This window comes from Labeo rohita, chromosome 21, assembly GCF_022985175.1.
Source record: "Labeo rohita strain BAU-BD-2019 chromosome 21, IGBB_LRoh.1.0, whole genome shotgun sequence".
Classification (NCBI taxonomy): domain Eukaryota; kingdom Metazoa; phylum Chordata; class Actinopteri; order Cypriniformes; family Cyprinidae; genus Labeo; species Labeo rohita.
Window position 1 is genome coordinate 23,330,731 of NC_066889.1, and position 23,184 is coordinate 23,353,914.

The 23,184-nt window shown below is 36.3% G+C and overlaps 1 protein-coding gene across 5 annotated transcripts in view; it reads left to right on the forward strand.

Annotated features, from left to right (window-relative positions):
- celf4 (CUGBP, Elav-like family member 4) overlaps positions 1-23,184 on the forward strand; it is a 116,331-nt gene that overhangs the window by 9,403 nt on the left and 83,744 nt on the right. For all 5 annotated transcript variants that reach the window (XM_051092855.1, XM_051092854.1, XM_051092853.1 and 2 more), the window contains exon 2: positions 22,706-22,788. In XM_051092855.1, coding sequence (XP_050948812.1) covers positions 22,706-22,788 — 83 coding nt within the window. The remainder of the gene's footprint in view (positions 1-22,705; positions 22,789-23,184) is intronic.

Sequence of the window (23,184 nt, forward strand, 5' to 3'; positions counted from 1 at the left end):
ACAGTGCGGCAGAGTTACGGGCCCGTAATGGTTCTTTACTTTATACAACACTCAACCACCATTTCCGTGTAAACAACAGCCTGCGTGTGTATTTATTTAAGCGTGTGTGGTAGCTAAAAACAACCTGGTGCTTGGTTTCAGCTTGCGTTTATTATATATTCTCATCTTCTTATACATGACTGAACCAACATTTGTTTATGTCATATTGAATAGTCAGATAGATTAGCTATATTAAGCATAATTTGTCTTTGCTTTTTGACAGAATCAGCAGTGCATTAAGAGCTGCTGTTTTGTGAGCTACATGTCAGAACAACCATCCGTCTGTATTTTTTATTATTTGGAGAACTTACCACACAGTACGTCTGTACAGACACAAGGTGTTCTCGTACCTATGCTAATGTACCATCTTGTGCTGAGTTGTATTGAGATTTATCATGCAGGGTTTGATAAAAAAAAATAGTGTGGAAACCAGTCGTTTTTAGAAAAGCGGGAGGGCATTGTGGGATACATGAGGGTGGAGGATACGCTTCGTCTGCAGTCAGAGCAGATCGAGATGGTGATATGATACTGGGCCGACTCCAGCGCGTGGAGATTGCAATGTTTATGCATGCGGCATATACGCAGTACATGCGTAAGTGTGTATGTGTAGCATTTAAAGTAAGCTGTGTATCTCTAGTTTTCTCGTGGTTTAGAGTCACAGCGTTGTTTGATACAGAAGTGATTTGACGACGCTCACGTACCCTAAGAAAAACACGTAATGACTCTGGAACAACCCCCTATTAAACCATTATGAGATTATAATTAGCTTGACGTCTACTGAAACAGTCTATTTGTTATTCATAGGGGACTACGATTTTTTTTTATTGGGGCATTGTTAACAAATAAATCCTCATTAGTGATTTTCCCACTCAGTGTTATTGCATGTAAATAGGATTTTAATGTCATGATATTTATTGGAGTGAAATGCTTTCGGCTTAAGACATTTAAAGACCAACCGGACTGAACCTTTTTGTCTATGCATTTGTTTGTTTTTCAAAATACAGCTTTCACTAGGGCTGGGTGATATGTGACCCTGAACCACAAAACCAGTCATAAGGGTACATTTTTTTTAATAAATAAGCTTTCCATTGCTGTATGGTTTGATAGGATGGGACAATATTTGACTGAGATACAACTATTTTAAAATCTGGAATCTGAAAAATCAAAATATTGAGAAAATCACCTTTAAAATTGTCCAAATGTCCTTAACAATGCATATTACTAATCAGAAATTAAGTTTTTATATATTTACGGTAGGAAATTTACAAATTATCTTCATGAAACATGATCTTTACTTAATATCCTAATGATTTTTGGCATAAAAGAAAAATCTATCATTTTGACCCATACAGTGCATCGCAAGAAATGTGGTCCAGGGTCACATATAGCCAAAACTATTTTTGCGATATCACATGATATTATCATTAATGGAGAAGAAATGCTTTTCAGCTATTTGTTACACCTTGAGATGAATGTAAACTTGTTTGTTCACTACTAAACTCCCCAGAGTAAGCTAACATTTAATTTGGGGACCCATGACCCATGAAACCCATTTTATTTTTCTCTATATTCTGTGTTTTCCATTTTATTTTTAATTTTTGGATTCTGTGTTCTATGATTCAATACAAGTTTATTGTCAAAACAGTGTCTAGTGAAATTAGTTAATAAAACTTTAATCAATTTAATCTTTTTTTATATATTAAATTAATTTACAACAACAATTATTTTGTCAAACAATATGCTGAAACTGACCTGTACTTAAATTAAAACATGGATAGAAGAATGTCTTTGCTGTATTATATTCCTTAAAAATAAGAATGTTGTCATTATTACATTGAGAAGTACGTTTTAGTACGCAATAGTAATATATTTCTGTAAAAACTACTTTTGACATTTGAAGCTTGTGAAGTCTTAGATCAGCTCTGGAGATGAAGTTCACATGGACTGTCTGTATATATTGAGCTGACAGACGAAAACAATATGAGTGTCACGTGTTGGAGTTTGTGTAGTAGATATAACTATGCTACACACAGAATATAGAGATTCAAATGTCCAGAGCTGATCATTGTTAGACATACTTTATTGCAATCTCGATATCATTTATACAGCCGTATAAAATCGATTACATTTTTCTAGACTCTGTTTTAATGGCTAAATCAAAAAAATAAATAAATATTGATCAAAAAGCATGTCTAATTAATTGAAATCATGGAACATACACAGTTTAATCACAGTTTATTAAAATTTAAGGCGTTATGATTTTTTTTTTTTTTTCTCAAATTCAGTTTTATTTTTTACCAAATTCTGTTTTCCATTAATTTTCTGGATTCTATTTTAATGGTTTCATTAACATTTAATAATCAAAAGCTTCTCTAATTATTTGATTTTATTACAATTTTTTTTATTATTATTTATTTATTTTTATAAATGTTGTATATTTACATTTTTCTGGTATTTTTGGGAAAAAATTTTTGAATCATTTTATTAGTAGTAGTAGTGGTACTATCGTTAAATTATACAATGTTTCACGCTTTTCACAAACTTTTATTTTGACGGGTTGCTGTGATGACCTTTAAGTTTCTGTTTGGACATGACGATAATACTTGTCAGGATAATATTCACATATTCAGGTTTTGTTTTAAGTGTACTGACCTACTTTTGATTTAATCAAATTCTGTGACATTCCGCATTATACAGTAAATTCCATTTTTTTTTTACCAGATTCCATGATTCCGTCTATGTTTTCCACATCATAGAAATTATAGGACCCTACATTTATCACCCAGCCGTATTTAAAGCTACAGCACCTGGAAAAACTTGTAGGTAGCCAGCCGTTATGTTAAGGTTAAAATGGCTAAAACAGACCTTAGGACATCTTGCAGGCTGTTTAGAAATAAAAAGTTGTTGTTTTCCCTGTCTATCAGAAACTAAAAAAATCTGTGTTATGGAGTTCAGGGTTAGTTCAAACCTGCTCATTAATCTGCCGCCATCAGAGTGACTGTAAAAAAAAAAAAAAAAAAAGGCCAGACTTGTCAGGTTCTCGCACTTGTCATTTCATCCCATGAATTAAAAGTGCATGAGGTTTGCTTTTCAAATGGAGGTGAGAACTGGAGCAATTGCAGGCGTCTTTAAAGGTTTGTTTTGGGAATTAGCCGAATATATGAATAAGTTATGGCTTTCTTGTTTTTTTTTAGAGGGAGGGGAGGTCAGACGAATGCTGCTGGGACTAAACTCAAGGATCTGAAGTTGCGGGTTAGATTTCAGCCGTGCGTCGAAAGCCTCCATGGCGGTTTAAAATGCGCAGAGCCCACTTTCCGAAGCAGAAAATCTGTATTTCATGCCCAAAATGGGCATTAAACCTGCACTGAAAGTGATGCCGCGAAAGCCCGGGTGCTTTAGAAGCCCCTGCGTCGAAATACCTGCGACATAACATTTGCTCATGAATTTTAATATGTTTGGGTTTAGTGGGGGGACCTTCATTTGCAAGAATGCACGAGAGAGCACGATAAAGATGGACGGCGAGGAAGGGGGGCTGGATAAAAGAGAAAGGCAGCAGGGAGAAAGAGAGAACAGGGGAGTCCCTGAGACAGATGTCACCCTCACCGCAGATTGATGGCTCTTGGCCGGTTTCCACGCCAAGCTTTGACCCCGCTGTCCTTTGCAGTAATTTATAGGTGGCGTTTTTAAAGATTTAAGCACTATTTTGTGGCCATCATGGCCTCGGACAGAGAACGACCTTCTAATGCAGGGTCGCAGGCAGTCTGGAGCTAAAAATGAGCCCACCTGCACCCGTGCGGATCTGACGGTGCGATTCTGAATGCGTGCATTTGTTGTTGTATTCTCACAGGCCAGCCTGATTAATTAAAAACCCTGTTTGTTTTGGGGATGTGGACTTATTTTGAATGTACAGTGTGAGTTTGTATGACATTCAGGGGAATAACTTTCAGCTTGAAAAACGTAGATTGGAAAGAGGACGTGTAGGGAGACTAGACACCCTGTGCAGCTTTTGGCTGTGCGTCCGGTGGACCCAGCTGGGTCTGGTGTTGGCTGAGGTGTATGAGAGGCCCTTATGTCTGCAGCAGTGGCTGGTGATCTGGGGGGAGCCTCTCTAGCACATCATCACTCATTTGCAATTTAATGGCCCCAGAGATCACCCTTTCCTCACCCCACCAGCCCATTCCCAGCATGGCAAAGCTTATTAGCAGAGGTTTTAAATCATAATCTCAAGTGAATCTACCACCCTATCCTTTCTCTTTCAAGATGCCTGGCCAGTTGGGTCCACCAGGGCGGCGCCCTGATCGTGTCCAGAGAGCTATCTATGTCTTTCTATTTATCTAACATTCTATCATTCTATCGATCAGTCTATCGTTCTGTCATTCTATCTACCATTCTATCGTTCTATCTATCGTTCTATATAAAATTCCTGCATTCTATTTTTGTATCGTTCTGTCTTTTGTTTTTTTCATCCATCCATTATTTTATCATTATACCTATCATGCTGTTCTATCTATCTATCATTCTTTGTTCTATCTATCGTTTTATCTATCTAGTGTTCTATCTAGCGTTCTACCATTTTATCATTCTATCGTTCTATCTATTGTTCTATCTATCGTTCTGTCTATAATTGTTGTTCTATTTTTCTATCGTTCTGTCTTTTATTCTGTTCATCCGTCCATCATTATATCATTCTACCATTCATGCTGTCATTCTATCTGTTAATCAATCAATCTATCTATCTATCTATCTATCTATCTATCTATCTATCGTTCTATCGTTCTATCTATTGTTCTGTTGTTCTATCTATCGCTCTGTCGTTCTGTCGTTCTATCTGTCGTTCTATCGTTCTATCTATCATTCTTTCAACCTATTTTTCTATCGTTCTATCTTTTATTCTGTTTGTCCATCCATCATTATATCGGTCTACCTATCATGCTATTGTTCTATCATTCTATCTATCGTTCTGTCATTCTATCTATCGTTCTATCTGCCTATAATTCTGTCGTTCTATTTTTCTGTTGTTCTATCATTTATTCTGTTCATCCGTCCATCATTCTGTCTATCTATCTATCTATCCATCTATCTATCTATCTATCTATCTATCTATCTATCTATCTATCATGCTGCCATTCTATCATTCTGTTATTCCAAATTCTTTCTTTCTTTCTTTCTATCTATCTATCTATCTATCTATCTATCGTTCTATCGTTCTATCGTTCTATCTATTCGTTCTATCTATCGATCGCTCTGTCGTTCTATCATTCTATCTGTCATTCTATCTATCTTTCTATTGACCTATTTTTCTATCGTTCTATCGTTCTATCTTTTATTCTGTTCGTCCATCAATCATTATATCGGTCTACCTATCATGCTGTCGTTCTGTCATTCTATCTATCATTCTGTTGTTCTGTCTATCGTTCTATTTGTCTATAATTCTGTCATTCGATTTTTCTATTGCTCTATCTTTTATTCTGTTCATCCAGCTATCTATCTATCTATCATCTGTTTGTCTGTATGTCTGTCCAGTGTTCTATATATTTCTAATTAAAAATTAATTTATTTTAATTTCTATCTAAATAATAATCTTTTATGATTCTGTTTGGAAATATAATTTTTGCAATTTTATTGGCTTAGCTATTAGACTCTTTATATCTCCATCAAGAAATTGCCATAAACGCAGTGTACTTTTGCTTTGTTTCTTTTTCTAGTGTGTTTCATTAGTTTCAATTCATGACTCTGTTTTCCCTTGAGACCCCCAGTCGATTCAGACATATTTAGACCTGTCTAGAGATTGCAGGCTACATTATGGTTCTCCACGGAACATTATGGCTTCATAATAATGTCCCAGGCTTTGATGACACTGATAACTACGACTGACTAAAAATACTGTTTTTAGCAGGCGAATTATCTAGTCTATGCAAACTACTCTCTTATTTAATTCCCATGTCATGCCCACATGTAGTTGCACGCTGCTTCACTACCTCGGATGCCCTGCCCGAGGGCATTAAATTCACAAAAAAGACTTGAAATTGAAGCTCTGCAGTCCTACTTATTCAAGAAGAGAAAGATAGCGTTGGGTTCCTCTGCCAAACGGATAAATATGACGAGTTGTGAGGATTGTAGAAACGCTTTCCACCGTGGGCCTCCTCACCCTGAGCAGCTTAGCTGTCCTCTTTTTAAAAGAGCGAGGAACATGGGTATCAGCGTGAAGCAGCCGCGAGGGCCTTCGCAGCGTGCGGCTGTGTGCCTGTGCAGGATTTTAGGAGAGCAGCCATAAAGCTCGGTTTCCTGCAGAGAGTCAGCCCTACTTCCTGTCTGGGCCGCGCTTGCTTTGGAAGCCACGTCGAGCGCGCGTTCGATAAAACGTTGTCTGTTTACAAATCCTATTATGCGCGTTTGGCGTGTCCTTGGAGTTGATTGCCGGTCCATGTTAGCTTTAGTAAACGTCTTAATTGCGTTAAATGGGTAGAAAAGCTGGCAGATTAGAAGCCATTAATGAGCGTTGTGTGAGCGAGCGTATTCCCGGGATGGCACTTTTGTCGGGTTGGCAGGCGAGAAGGGAGAGAGTACGCCAGCGTCACCTTGAAACTCGAAAACACTGGAGAAACAGGTCATTGTGTCTCTGCTGAAAAGAGGTACACATCGCTCTCTCTCGCTTTCTCACTCGCTCTCTGCACCCGTTACAATCTCTTTGGGTTCTCTCTCTCCCTCTCGCTCTCCCTTTCCATCTGAACAGTAGATAAGCTCACTGAGGGAGAGTTTAAAGGACTCTCCATTTGTGTATAAATAGCTTAGGATGAATTATTGAGGGACCCAGGGTTACTAATAATCCCCCTGGACCCATCCGACAATGACATAGAAGATAGAGGGAAAACAATTACACAGGGTATCTCCTGAGGAGGACTGGGTGGAAGGATGGAGGAGGAGGAGAGGGGGGCGCAGACGAAGACGCCGCAGAAGCCCCTCACCGGCTTCCCGTCTTGGCTAATAAAGCCAATTAAGTCGGTAGAATCAATGGGCATGCGAGCGGTCCCGGAAAGAGGAAGCATAATGATTCATGTCCTCCGCCCGGAACGTCCCGTCCCTTTTGTCCACGCGTTCAGGAGGACAGCGGGACACTGACGGGATGAGACAAGGGGACCGCGGGGGAATATTAAGGAGCTGTTTGTGTCTGCCGGTGTCAATGCAAGGACGGCACCGAGAGGGTGAGAGGTGCAGACAGACAGGCCGGTCACCGTGCCACGCTTTCAGCAGGACGGACTCTACGCTCTAGTCTGTCTGCGCCTGAGACTTGTGCATGCCCTAAAAGCCTCATCTTCAGAGTAGAGCCAGACTGCTAAGGCACTTTTATATGACTAGGGCATATTTTTTATTCTTGTTGTTATAATAAAAAAGGTTTTTATAAAAGATTGCTACATGTGGAGTAGAATTGTGGGGTTTTTTTTTAATCAGTGCTACACAACCAGAGAAACTACCTGTGAGAAGGGATACAAAAATGCAGAAGTACGATCTGTAGTTTCACAAAAAATTGTTTTACGTCATCCAGTGGACTTTTGCTGGCAAATAAATGGGGATATCTTGGTGCAGGTAACATTAGGGGTGGGCAATATGAGCAAAATTTTATATCACGATATGAGTAATTTCATATCACATATCACAAAGAGTGACCCTGGACCACAAAACCAGTCTTAAGTAGAACATTGTATGGGTCAAAATTATTGTTTTTTCTTATATGCCAAAAATCATTAGGATATTAAGTAAATATCATGTTCCATGAAGATATTTTGTAAATTTACTACTGTAAATACAATAAAACATCATTTTTGATTAGTAATATGCATTGCTAAGAACTTCATTTGGACAAATTTAAAGGTGATTTTCTCAGTATTTTGATTTTTTTGCAGAAATGTTAGACTGCTGTCACTTTAAGAGCTTCCCGGATTCAATACACTGTCACGTGTGTTTTCCTTCTCAGCTGTTTGCTTTCACTTAAGACTGTGTTTACGAGCACTTTGACACATACAAGTGTGTGTATTTAAGCATTCAAAGGCTATAAAGTGTTTCAGTGTTTTTAAATTTTAAATGCCAATGCTAAATTTTAAATGGCAATGCTTAAAAATGCATGCAAACAATAAGTTTTCATGACCACTTAGCACACCAACGATAGTCCAAAATCTCTACCAGTTAACAAATTTCTACTGGTTAATTGTGTCTACCAGTATATCATCAACCCCACTGTAGAAAAACAAAAGAAACATAATTTGTTGAGTCAACTTAAAATAATTTGTTACCCTGCTGCCCTAAAATTAGTTTATTCAACTTGAAATGTTAAGTTGTACTAAGTGACAACTTAGATATTTGAGTTGACTAAACTAAAAAAAAATGGTTTGTTAAACTAAGTTGAATGAACTTAAATATCTAAGTTGTCACTTAGTACAACTTAACATTTCAAGTTGACTGAACTTTTTTTGAGTTGACTGAACTTAAAATTTTAAGGCAGCTGGGTAACAAATAGTTTTTTACATGCTAAAATAATTACAGACATTGTAACAATACAAAGCTTGTTATAAATCATGCAAACTTACCCTTTAAGATAACATTAAAATGGTTTTAAAAGCATGCGTTTATCATTTACTTTTTCCTTTTATGTATAGTCTTTATTTTACCATTAACTTTCAGTCTTTACCTGTTATAATCTATTATAAAAAATGAGAATTAATGGGTATTTAAAACTATGATGATTCCTTTAATTTAAATAGTAACATAGACCATTTCAACAGTAATTGTGTGAAAATGATCAAGGTTAATATCAGTGAGCAGATTATTTTTGTGATCATTTGTTATTTTTTAATTGTGGATAGGATGCATAAAATGCTAGCTGTGAAATTAGCCATATCAAGACAAAAGAGTTTAAAATGTTTAAAATGTCATTTATTCCTGTGAATTTTCAGCATCATTACTCCAGTCTTCAGTGGCACATGGTCCTTCAGAAATCATTTTAATATGCTTATTTGCTGCTTAAGTAACATTTCTTGTTATTATCAGATGTACTGCTTCATTTTTCTTTAATGAATAGAAAGTTAAAAAGAACTGCATTTAATTGTGAATAAAAGTCTTTTGTAACATTATAAATGTCTTTACTGTTATGTTTGATCAGTTGAATGCATCCTTGCTGAATAAAGTATTAATTTCTTCAAAAACAAAATCTTACTGATCCCAACTTTTGAAAGGTAGTGTATTTGGCAGTTCTTGTCAGTTCTCACTGAGCGTTTTTGGGTTCGTTTAGGAGTTAGCATGCTGTTGAAATCTGGGGAAAAGTGGTTGCTGGAATTGTCAAATATTGCAACACTGTTTTAATAAAAGACTTGCAAGAACCCAAGCGGTCAGTCACTTGTCTTGAATTTGCAAAGGTGCAATTGTACATTCTGCTTTGTTATAGAAGTTATGCCTTTGAAATATTCAGTACTTCATCTAAATGGAGCACAAATCTGACCAAAAAGTCAAAAGGTTGTCTGCAGAACTGAAAGCGCACATAGTAATTTAAATGAGCTCTTACTTTGTCACAGAAAAACCTAGTTTAATCTTAATAGTCAGAAGTTTGATTTATAGAGCAAGTTGCAGTTCGGAATGATTTTATTAGTTACAAAACAACTGTGAATGAGAACTTTCAGGGCTGAAGTCCCAGAAGCCTGTTCCTACTGTAACTCTGACCCTGCCAGTGGGAAGGTTGGTTTTAAAACCACTGTGAAATTCGCATTACCGGTTTGATTAGTCTTGTGACTTGGCAACACATTTATAGAAACCTTGACTTTACTGCCTGCCTGCATGACATCTCGCTAACAAGCTCTCGGTATTAAACACGCTCCCTCACGTCTTTGCTCTAACAGTACTATGGGTATATTTGGTAAGCCAAAGATATTTTCTGCCCTCTTTTAGTGCAACCTTCAGTTCTTGTATTTCAGAGCCTGGCAGACGGGCTTATCCTTGATACTTCTGCGCAGCCCACAGAGCTGGGATGTAATTGACTGTCCACTTCTGAACACCACACGGCTGAATTTTCTATTATCTGTCCAAAAGGTGATGTAAATTCAATTCAAAAAGGCTTGGAAGAATTAAGCATTGTGTGCGTGTGAGAAAAGACTAATTTAGAGAGAAAAAAATACTTATACTGCACATATCAGATGTGTAGATGGAAAATAGTTTGTGTTTCTTTGTATGTTGCACATTGTGTGAGCAAACAAGTTGCTTGTGAGACTGTTAACACTCTTGAGCTTGTTTGGGTATTAGGGAGTGTGGAGCTGTATTTATTGCATACTGTAGTGTGTGTGTTCATACTGTCTCCGGGTCCTTTGGGAGTGTATGGAGTGGGGGGGACTGTGTCCTAATGATGCGTTTTCTACACCATTGATTCAGTAGCTCTGCTCCACAGTAAATCCTTCACATGCAACACATTAGAGCCCAGGCTTTTTCCTCCGCCAATCGATTCGCAGAACTTACAGCCGTTCCTCTTTTCTCCTGTCCTCCGTTCAGCGCTAGTTTCCATTCCTCTGTGCTCCTCAGTTTTCCTTTCTTTCTGCTTTTCTCAAGAAAAATAAAAGTAGATAAGAGTTTTCCTTCCTTGCTTACCGCCTTCCATCCTTCTTTTCTTTTTCTTACTTTTTCTTCCTTTTTTTCCTTCTTACTTAATTTCTTTCTTCCTTATTTTCTGCTTTTTGTTCTGTCTTCTTTTTTCTTCTTTTTTCTTTCTTCCTTCCTTCGTTCCTTGCTTCTTTTTCTTCTTCTTTCTTCCTTTAGTAGTATTAATATCCTTTCCTTCCTTCTATCCTTTCTGTCTTTTTCTTTCTTTCTTTCTTTCTTTCTTTCTTTCTTTCTTTCTTTCTTTCTTTCTTTCTTTCTTTCTTCCTTCATTTCTCCCTTCCTTCCTTCCTTCCTTCCTTCCTTCTTTCATTTTCTTTCTTCCTTAGTAGTATTATCACTTTCTTTCTTTCTTTTTTTTTCTTTCTTTCTTTCTTTCTTTCTTCTTATTTTCCATTCTGTCCTTTCTTTCTTTCTTTCTTTTTTTCTTATTTTTCCATTCTACCCTTTTTTCTTTCTTTCATTCTTTCTTTCTTTCTTTCTTTCTTTCTTTTTTCTTCTTATTTTCCATTCTGTCCTTTCTTTCTTTCTTTATTTATTTCTTTCTTTCTTCCTTATGTACTGTCCTGTCTTTCTTTCTTTCTTTCTTTCTTCCTTCATTTCTCCCTTCCTTCCTTCCTTCCTTCCTTCCTTCTTTCTTTTTCTTTCTTCCTTAGTAGTATTATCACTTTCTTTCTTTCATTCATTCATTCTTTCTTTCATTCTTTCTTTCTTTCTTTCTTTCTTCCTTATGTTCTTTATTCCTTCCTTTTCTTGTTCTTCCTTCTTTTCTTTCTCTTTTTTACGTTTCTTTTTCTTATTTTTCCATTTTCTTTCTTTCTTTCTTTCTTTCTTTTCTTTTTCTTATTTTTCCGTTCTATACTTTCTTTCACAATATCACTTCCTTCCTTTTGTCCTGTCGTTCTTTCTTCCTTTTTTTCTGTCTTCCTTCATTTCTTTATTCCTATAGGAAGGGTCCTTTTTTTGTTCTTCCTTCTTTCCTTTTCTTTTCTTTCTTTCTTTCTTTTGTTCTTTCTTTCTTTCTTTCTTTTCCCTTACTTCTTTACTTTCTCTTTACTTTTTTACATCCTTTTCCTTTTTTTCCCTATTCTTTTCCTTTATCATCCTTTTTTTTTCTCCATTAGTTTATTTTACTGCACCCTTAACTTTACTTGCCTCTTCAGTTTATACTGCTGTTCAAAAGTTTGGAGGGTTTATTTTTTCTATTTTTTAAAGTGCTCACAAAGGCTGCATTTTTATGAGAAATACAGTAAAACAATAAAATTGTGAAATCATTACAATTTAAGAACTGCTCTCTAATTGAATGTTTTAAAATGTATTCATGTGATGCAAAGCTGAATTTTCATTATCATTACTCCAGTCTTCAGTGTCAGATGCATGATCCTTCAGAAATATTCTGATTTACTGCTCAAGAAACATTATTATCAGTTCTGAAAACAGTTGTACTGCTTAATATTTCTGTGAAAACCATGCTACTTTTTTCAGGACTCAATAGAAATGTCAAAACAACAGCATTTAAGATTAAGTAAAAGCTATTTCTGTCACATTTGAATAATTTTATGCATCCATGCTGATTAAAAATTATTACATTTTTTTGTTATTAAAAAAAATCAGACTGATCCTCGGGGAGTTCAGCTCATATGGCATCTCAAGGTTCTTTCTCATCAGGAATAGTCGCCAGTAGGAATGTAGCATGGGAAATCCAGCTTTAGTATTAAACCGTATTAGAAATGCATCCACCGACCCCCTGAAATATATTCCCTCACACTACCACTTCATTCCACTGGAATAATATCACTCAAGGAGAGGACTCATTAGTCCCAGAAACAGCTCCTGAATATTTAAGGCCTATTTTATTGAATCAAAAAAAGAGAGCTTGACGTGGTTTCGGCACAGTAATTGAAGATCTCTCTCGCTCTCGTTTTTTCTCTCTCACTTTCTCCCTCTCTCTCTCAGATTACTCTCTGAGCTCATATTGCTGTCTTCAAAGTGCATTTTTATTTAATCAGGGGTTTACTGCTTCCAATTAAATACTTTAAGAAGACATGTTGTTTGGATGTGGGGGCAGGGAAAGGCGGAGCGGCGCAAAGGTGTCCTGGAGTCTTTCAGGAGACCTTGAATCCTCAGACCTTTAGAGGACAGTTTATTCAAATTACTCAAGGTCTACTGGGATACTCGTGTTAAAGGAAGAAGGGGGAACTTTGGGAATTCGGTACCTTTGCTCAATCTCTACCACCGTGAAAGCGATACGCACTATTGCAGACACACTTGACAGGCAGACAAGGCGGCTGAAATGACATAAGCAAACATGACAGAGCTCGGACACACTTTTTGGAACAATAAATGTTTGATCAGCACATATTGATTTGAGCACACGCAAACCGCAGCTGGAAATATCTCATCTTACCTCTGTGTGTTTGTGTGTGTGTGTGTGCCACTTTGTTTGGTGGTTGTTTTTGGTGCATGAGTGATTATTGCCAAAACTGTCTTGGGTTATTGCCCTCACAGAAACTTTTCAAGATGGATGTATTTTTTTTTTTTTTTTTTTTTTTTTTTTTGGGCCTGATGATCAATTGGATTATTTGCAGTGGCAGGTATAAGTAATGACAGTAATAAGCAAAAACAAGTGAAGAAGCAGCTATAATTTATTATTCATATCATGAATCCCAATTGTTATAAATGATGCCTGCACTATTCCATTGCACTCTCCTTTTACTCTCAAAGCCTATTGTACAAATAAAAACCTGAAGGCTTTGTTCTACTGAAATACTGCTCCAACATGCATCCGCAGTTGTCTGTATAGAAATACAAATGTTATTACAAAACATGCATATTTCCAATTACAGATCAAAATTCTAAAATATTAATCAGAGGGATTGTTTACAAAATTTCAGAACAGTTTTTTGTTTATGTTTTCTAGGCATTCTTTAAAAATGTAACAAAATTTGAAGAATTCTCTTCTATTTAGAGGAATAGAAAAGGGAACATATGGCCATGGGTTTTACTTCTCTTTGAAAGCATTGAAAGTAGTTTTAGTTTAACCTCACATCAAAAGATGTGCAAAGTAATAATTCTGAGCAAAGCAAGTTATTAGAGTGCTGTATCGAAATTTCTTTTTTTTTTCTTCTTTTTTTGCTCCTGAATTAATTCAGCCCAAACTACTACATATACGGTCTCTATTCAGACTTTGTTATTCATTTTTATACTTTATATTTTTCAGAGTCAGTAAGATTTTTTTAATATTTTTGAAAAATGTTTTTAATATGACCAAGGCTGCATTTATTATAACAAAAAAATACAATGAAAATTGTGATATTGTGAAATTTAATTTTAAAATAGCTGTTTTCTATTTTATTTTTAAGTTATCATGTGAAGGCAAAGCTGAATTTTCAGCATTAGTTACTTTCAGTCATCAGTGTCGCATGATCCTTTAGAAATCATTTTAATACGCTTATTTGCTGCTTAAGAAGCATTTCTAATTATTATCAGTGTTAAAAGCAGTTGTGATGCTTTGATGAATAGAAAAGTTCAAAAGAACATTTATTTGAGATGCAAATTTTGTAACAATATGAAAGTTCCTACTGCCACTTTTGATAATTTAATGCGTCATTCCTGAATAAAAGTGTTAATTTAAATATTAATTTAATAGTTAATTACCGTATGATTGCTCTTTTTGTGTATTTACATATTGACTTTTGATTAGCCCTTCTTTCTTTTCACTTTGAGCTGAAAAAACAGTGTTGCATGTGTTGGTTCTCATTCCCCGAGACAAAAAAACAAGATGTACTGAAGTGTACAACTGCAGAGTTTATGGTGGCTCTTATGCGGCATGTCATTACGCACAACTTACTGTACAGTAATTTCGTCTAAACTGAAGCACTATTCTTTTGCAACCTTGCAAGCACTAGTATTTCTTTCATTAAATCTAGTTTTCATAGCAATTGCTCATCACAAAGTGCGACAGTGTGAGTCAGGGTCAGCGATCACCATGGTGACTAGGATGTGATGTTGAGAGACAGTTTGCGCCATTTGGCTGTTTCACAACTCTAGGCTTCGTAGGAAAGACAATTTTATAAACTCACACTATAAGCACACTTGGTCTGTTGAAGTCACAGCTTTATAGTCTCTTGTCAAAACTGGTAGTTAGGCCTCTCAACAAGTCATCCAGTGATGCCAGCACATAAAAATCTAGGTTTATCTTTATAACAATCATATCGAACATTTTTCATTACTAGATGGTGATTTGTCTCTCTCTCTCTTTCTTTATAAACTGTTGTTATTCATCATTCTTATACATCAGGATAAGGCTAAATGTATTGACCAGTTCAGATTAGATTTCACTTGTTGAATCTTAGAAGGTACATATATACCTTTTTTTAATAGCTGAGCTGAAAATACTTTTCAAAGCTTCAAGGACAGAGACAGTAGAGTGAAGACACTCCGCCTAGAAGATTTGTATCCTGAGCATTTTAGATTAATTTCATTCTTTTGCTATCATTCTTCCTGCTTATTTATTTTGAGTCTCAGTATGTATTTCCAGCTTGTGTGTATGTGTGTGTGTCGCTTAAGGGTGTCTGCAGAAGGAGAGATAAGACGCTAGTGTAGGACACTAGTGGATAGTGTTCACAGAATCCTGGTGATCTTATCTTTTCTCTACTTCCCTTTCTCCTGCTTTCCTTCATCCTTTCTTCTCCCTTGTGCTGCGATTTTCACAGCATGCATGTTTTACATCCACAGAGTTTGATTGAGAGGAAGTGGATTGTCCCCTCAGTCATGATTCTCTCGTTTTATCAAATTTAGTATGAAATGCTAAATGAAATGATTTAGTGCAGATTCATCACTTGGTATGACACGTGATACACTATTATCTAGACTACTGTACAAAAGCTGCTTTTTTGTTGTTTTTGGGAAAGAAATTAAAGGGATAGTTCTAGGGCTGGGCGATAAGTCGATAATGATAATTATCGTGCAATATAAATTTACTTGATAAACGATAACAAGAATTGGATAAATGTCCGATGTAATGTTTATTATAGTCATTTGAAGCATGCCACACAGACCGTTTATCCACTCGGATCAAAGTTCAAGCGGCAGCGCGGTGTGGTTTTTACTAGATGCGTTCAATCTTTGATGAGTCTTGGTAAAGCAACTACTAAACAGTGCTTTGAGATCCAGTGTGAAGTGCTTGAATTCACGAAGAATACAAATAACCAGATGATAAAGCACTGACAAACAGGAGAAACACTGCACGCAACAATACAGTCATAAGGCTTTTTAATCTACAAATCACCATCATTTTACCATAGATTTACTGTAGTTGCACTAACTGCACCATGTTGTCAGAAATGTGGGTATTCGTGACGAATTTTATTATATTATTAATATAGATGTTTATTAAATGTATTGAAGGAAGAGTAATGTAATATATTTGCAGTATTTTTTGTGATTATGCTATAGTGTTTATGCAATAATACTAAATGTATTTAGACTGTTTTTCATACAAATCCATAGAAACCATATTACATTTTTACCATGGTATTGACACGCTATATTTGTGGTTCTAACTTATTATCATGATCTAAATGTATGCTACTATAGAAGACAAATTTTTAATTAAAAAAAAAAACTCAAACAGTCAGAATAATTATATTTCAACATATAAAATTAGGTTGCTACAATTTTTACGGATATTACTGATTTTGATAATGAACATAAATCGTTAAGTTTTTGTCATGTTCTGACCATAAAGAATTGTTTAAAACCATAATTAACAGTCTGGTGTTTACAACCATCACAATAAAGCAAAATCTGCCTTTAAACTTGAAAGAAATATATTTTTTAAATTTATCATGATAATTATCGATATCGGCTGATATTAGTCACCCTTGTGTCATTCCAAACCTGTAAGATCTTAATTCATCTTCAGAACACAAATTAAGATATTTTCGCTGAAATTTGTAAGCTTAGGTAGTAAGGATATCGTTAAAATAGTCCATGTGACATCAGTGGTTCAGCCGTAATTTCATGAAGCTATGAGAATACTTTTTGTGTGCAAAGAAAACAAAAACAACGAGGTATTTAACAATTCCTTCTCCGTATCAGTCTTCGTTGTGTTACTGTTATGAACACATGCCGAAAAGACTGACTCGGAATAGAAGAAATTGTTAAATGAAGTCGTTATTTTTGTTTTCTTTGCAGACAAAAAATATTCTTGTAGCTTCATAACAACGATTGAACCACTTATTTCACATCTTAACAATGTCCTTACTACCTTTCTGGGCCTTGAACATTTCCGTTGCGTTGCTGTCTATGCAGGGTCAGAAAGTTCTCAGATTTCATCAAAAATATCTTAATTTGTGTTCTGAAGATGAACGAACGTCTTACAGGTTTGGATAGACATGAGGATGAGTAATTAATGACAGAATTGTCATTTTTGTGTGAACTATCTCTTCATCTTCCAACAGGGCTTGTGTATTTTATGCTAATACATTCAGTGTTTGCTTTTGTATGATAAAATTTAGATACTGTGTTGCCATTTAAAGTCTGAATCTAGATGCAAAACCAGCTAAGAACCACGTTTAGTTTCTCAAAGTCATAGTCATTTTTATTTGTTTGTTTGTACTTGTTTTTTTTCACAGTGCTTGAAGACGTGCCCTGATGTTCAAATGAAACCTACACTGCTGACAAACCTCCGAGACTCAAGTCGTTCCTCTGTTATTTTCACAAACCTCCAGCTTTTGGTCCGAAACCCCTCCATTACCATCCGACCGTTGTATTTCATCTTTTCTGCTCCCTTTGTGCTGTATTTTCGTTTCTCTCTTACGTTCTCTCTCCGTCGTCCTTAAAGTGCTGTCGTGACCAGACAGAAAGAAACAATATTGCTTTTAGAGGACAAACAAATAGAGTCTCCCCATTATCTTTCCGTTCATCCCGTATACGTGTGTGTGTGTGTGTTCGCCAGCGCTTGTCAAGTGGGACAGGGAAGCATGCACAAGTGTCCCATGAGAGCTCTAGCCTGTTCTATAACATGACAGGCCCTCAGAGGAGCGCGCCAAGCTGTCACACTGAGCTCTCCCCAACGCTAATGAGTCAGAGTTAATTAAAAAACCCAGGCAGGACTGCGGGAGACACACACATCGACGCACACACACATACGTAAGCGTACATGCGCTCACCCAACCTGGCCAGGGTTAAACACACATAGTGGACAGTGGGGAGGAATATTGCTGATTCATGCTCTAGCCTCAGGGGGGCCGTGTGTGTGTGGACGTCAGCGTGTGTGTCCCTTGTGTGTGTTTAGCGTCCCTGCGGCGCTGGGGCTTTTATGGAGAGGCAGGCAGGAAGCTACGCTACTGCCGCTCTCAGTCCTTTCTTAGTTTCCTTGCTCCCGAGGTCATGAGTTTCTTTTAGTATCCACCAAAATAGTTACTAAAGTAGCTACTACTGTCATCAAAGCTGTGGTTAAAGGAGAAGTTCACTTCCGGAACGAAAATGTACAGATAATGTACTCACCCCCTTGTTAAACAAGATGTTCAAATCTTTCTTTGTTCAGTCATAAAGAAATTATGCTTTTTGAGGAAAGCATTTCAGGATTTCTCTCCATATAGTGGACTTCTATAGTGACCGCAATTTTGAACTTCCAAAATGCATTTTCAATGCAGCGTCAAAGGACTCTAAACGATCCCAGCCAAAGAAGAAGGTTCTTATCTAGTGAAACGATCTGTCATTTTCTAAAAAAATTACAATTTATATACTTTTTAACCTCAAATGCTCATCTTGTCTAGCGCAACATGAACTCTGTGTATTCCAGTTCAAAATAGTTAGGGAACGTCAAAAAACTCCCATCTCATTTTCTCCTCCAACTTCAAAATCATCCTACATTGCTGTTTTACCTGTTTTAGTAAAGGGCGTTTGATCTTCTTTGCACCTTCACTTTGTAAACACTGGGTCGTATTTCTGCAGCAATGTAGGACGATTTTGAAGTTGGAGGAGAAAATGAGATGGGAGTTTTTCGACATACCCTAACTGTCTTGAACCGGAATACACAGAGTTTACGAAGCGCTAGACTAAACAAGCATTTGAGGTTAAAAAGTATATAAATTGTCATTTTTTTTTAGAAAATAACCGATCGTTTTGAAAGATAAGACCCTTCTTCATTGGCTGGGACCGTTTAGAGCCCTTTGAAGCTGCTTTAAACTCCGTATGGGAAGTTCAAACTCCAAATTGTAGATGAACTTGTTTCTTCATGGCAGCAGATGTAGAGAAATTTGCTCTTCAGTGGATCCTCTGCCGTGAATGGGTGCCGTCAGAATAATCTACAAGTAATCCACACGACTCCAGTCTGTGTTAACATCTTGTGAAGGAAAAAGCAGTGTGTTTGCAAGAAACAAATCCATCTTTAAGGCGTTTTAACTTTAAAACATTGCTTCTGGCCAAAATACGAGTCCATAATCCATAATAACACTTCATCCAATGAAAAAGTCCATCCCCTGTTGTCCCCTAACATCAAAATTCACTGATATATTTGATTAGGCCTGTTTGATTTGAACTGTTTTGCAGGGTTGCCAGATTTTCACAACAAAAACCCGCCCATTTGCTACTTAAAACTAGCCCAGTCGTGTTCCGGGTGGGTGAAGGTTGTTTCACAAAATTTTATTCCTGGGGGTAAAATAGATGTTTTTTAGCAGGGCACCCCTGGTAAAATTTGCTCACCAGGGGCTAAATATCACATTACTGGGGTCACTTCAATCCTCAGACACCACAACTACTTGTGGCAACAGCGTTAAAGTAGACCAATTCTGCAGGAAAACCTCTAAGACTTGGCAACACTGCTGTTTCGGACTGTTTTCATTTGTAAATGGTGTTTGATCTGTGCATATTTCTCTCCTGAACCACACAAGACAACTTTTCAGTGGAGGAAGCAATATTATGGATAGAGGACTCGTATTTTAGTTGTTTTAAGTTAAAAAAGTCTTGATGGATTTGTTTCATACAAACATGCAGCTTTTCACTTCTCAAGACGTTAATTGATGGACTGGAGTCGTAAGGCTTACTTGTGGTTATTTAGGATGTTTTTATCAGCAGTTTGGACTCTTATTCTGACGGCACCCATTAACTGCATGCAGAGGATTCATTGGTGAGAAAGTAACGTATACAAAATTTTTCCAAATCTGTTCCGATGAAGAAACAAACTCATCTTCTTGTTGGATGCCCTTAGAGTGAGTGAACATTTTCAGCAAATTTTCATTTTTTGGGGTTGAATTATTACTTTAACATGGTTGGTTTTCTTTCATCACTCAAATAGTTTTATATTCTTTTCCGGTTGTTAAAAAGAACAGATTAGCATCTTGCTCCAACAAGGGTTTGTTTGAAAATAAATTAATGTTTTAATTTTCCATTTTAGTTGGCAATCAGTTTTTTCATCTTATCGTCGTTTGTGACACTATTAGCATGCAGGCGGAAATGTCAGCGGCAGATTATCATGTTTACTCAGCATATTAATATATTAGCATTTTTTTAATATTAATGCGAGATTTGCATAAACATTAGCATCCATTAACATGCTTTTGCATATTCAAATTTGCTTACTTCATGTACAAATGCGACGCTAATCGTTTCAGCTTTTGTTCAGTGGTTATTCCACTCAGTTCCTATCCCAGTGGGATTTTTGATTAAGTTGACGCTGAAAAGATTCACGGTTGTTTTTACCAAACTACTTTAGCGGTTCCTTTTAGCTGGGTGAGATTAGCATCATGTGAGATTAAGTGCTTGTTGGTAGAGCTGTACGTTAACACAAACACACATCGATGCACGTTAGGGCAGATGTTCTGTGGAGGGACAGGAAGATTGTCGTCTTGTCACACTGAACCTAAAGACAGAGGCGTGAGCTGCAGCAGGCCATGCAAGCTGAGATTCTATCACATCGAGCATGCTTGGATGCACTTTCTCACTATCTAATTCTTTCTCCTTTCAGATCTCTTCCATAACTTTTTGATGTTGTTATTTTGGCTTATCTTTTTAACATGCAGCACATCTAGTTCAGTTTCATCTGCTAGCATTTCTGTAAGATTTTCAGTTTGTGCAAAATCTTGCATAATGCCATATCAGTATTGGTATATCAGTATATTAGTACCAGTTTTTGGCATTTGAGGAGCTGTCTCTTGTAATTTCAGGCCAGTGCCTGCATGGTCTCTAAATCTCAAATTTGTTGATTTATACATGAACATGTTTTTAGGTCTTGAAATTGAAATATTTGGTGGTCTGGAATGTATTTAACATTGTTGTTGCAAATTCTGCTCATTTAAATATGTCACAAGATAATGTTATCTAGCTGCCTAACATTTTGTTGAAGTTTCACGAATGACTTATTCGTGAAATTCCCAGAAGCATCATTCATGTGACTAATGTTTCACACCACATTGCTTTCAAGCAAAAGAATATTTATGAATTTGCTGTCATGCCGTAATTTCCAGCTGTAATTGTAGTAAGTTATGTTAAATTGTTATAAAAATATGAATTTTACATTAATGTATACAATATATTTATTTATTTATTATTTATTTTAGATATATATTTATAAAAATAAAACATGTCAAAAAATCTAACACATGTAAAATATGTTGTAAAAATAATATGATGGGAAAAAAAATTCAATGTTGGAGTGAACATTATTCATATACACATCTGCGGTCAAAACTTTGCATCCCCCTTTCGGAATCTGCAAAATGTTAATTATTTAATCAAAATAAGAGAGATCATTAAGAGATTAGGGGGGGACTTTTGAACAGAATGAAGAGGCTGCAGAAGATACATGTTTCCCAGAAGACAAAATAAGTTCATTTTACCCTGATCTTCAAATTCCAGAAGTTTTCACCCCCTGGCTCTTAATGAAGCATCAGTGAGCATTTGAACCTTCTGTAATGGTTGCATATGAGTCCCTCAGTTGTCTTCAGTGTGAAAACATGGATCTCAAAATCATACAGTCATTACTAGAAAAGGTTGAAATACACAAAAATGCTGGAAAACCAAAGAATTGGCGGGACCTGAAGAATTTAACTGTTCAGGACAAACAAGGGACTCATAAGCAACTATCACTAAACAAAACAAAAAAAAAAAGAACACAGCCGTGGATCATTCAGGTAACAGCACAGTGTTAAGAATCAAGGGGATGTAAACGTTTGAATAGGATAATTTTTTTTATTTTACTATTATTTTCTCTTTTGGACTAAACTAAGGTCAGTACTAAATAAACAATAACATGCATTTTGTATAATCTCTTTTATTTTGGTAAAATAATTTACATTTTGCAGATTCTAAAAGAGGGTTGTAGACTTTTGACGTCACCTGTAAATTACTGTAATATCTGATATATATTTATGTGATATATAGTTTGGCCTTGTACCAGTTTGTTTATCTCTGTTGGATAATATATGATTATATATCTGTTTAATACATATCTGTTTGCATGTAATGCATGTAACGATTTTTCAAGCTCTGATTTCAAACCAAATCTTTTTTTTTACATTACATTTTGCAAGCCTGATTCTACTATAATTCTGGGGAGTCTTCATGTGAATGCTATTTTTTGATAAAAAATAATCATCAGCATTTTTTATTGGTGAAAAATTCTTAAACTGTGCATCCGTACTGTCTGTCAAATTAATGAGCAAGCATACAAAAACATACTCTGTTAAATGTTGATACCAGCACGGCCTTGCAGCCAGAAAATTAAAAGAAGCAGCATATTTTCTTCCACACACACACACTTGTATTTGCGCTCACTCTCCGTCTTTCTCTGGGGAGCGTGAGTGTGTATGGCTGTGGGCATGTGCTCTCAGAACCTCTTCATCTCTCTTCTGTCTTTTATGTCTCTGTGTCTACTACACAAATGTAATAACGTTGTTTTTCTTTCTTGGGTTGGCAAAAACAATATGAAGGTAGAGAGCCCAGCTCTGCTCAAACGGACACCTGCTTGTGTCTCAACCTCTCTGACCTGTCTTTAATTTATCTTTGTCTCTGTTATTTCCTCTCTCAGGCTGTGCCTTCCTCACATACTGTGCAAGAGAATCGGCGCTAAAAGCTCAGACCGCGCTTCACGAGCAGAAGACGCTACCTGGGGTAGGTCATCACGGTCAAACTGGCACATAAACACACGCAAATGACAAAACACATGCACGCTGCTACAAATGGGTAGTTGACATATAATACTATTGGGAAGTTTGCAATGTGACATGCTGAACCATTATAAAGGGCCCTATGATTTTGCAGATGGAATTTACTGTAAAACACAAAATGCCAGGACATTTTAACAAATCAAAAGTAGGTCAGTACATTTAAATCAAAGTGCAATATGAACTAGTTTCTGTGAATATTACGCTACAAAAATACTATTTAAATATGAATACTGGATGTTCTGCATGTGTCTGTGTGAATGAACAGACGCAGACGCGCGGTTTAGTTTACTACACACATACTAAAGTGTGTTTTCAACCTCTGCCGCCTCAAAATATGAGT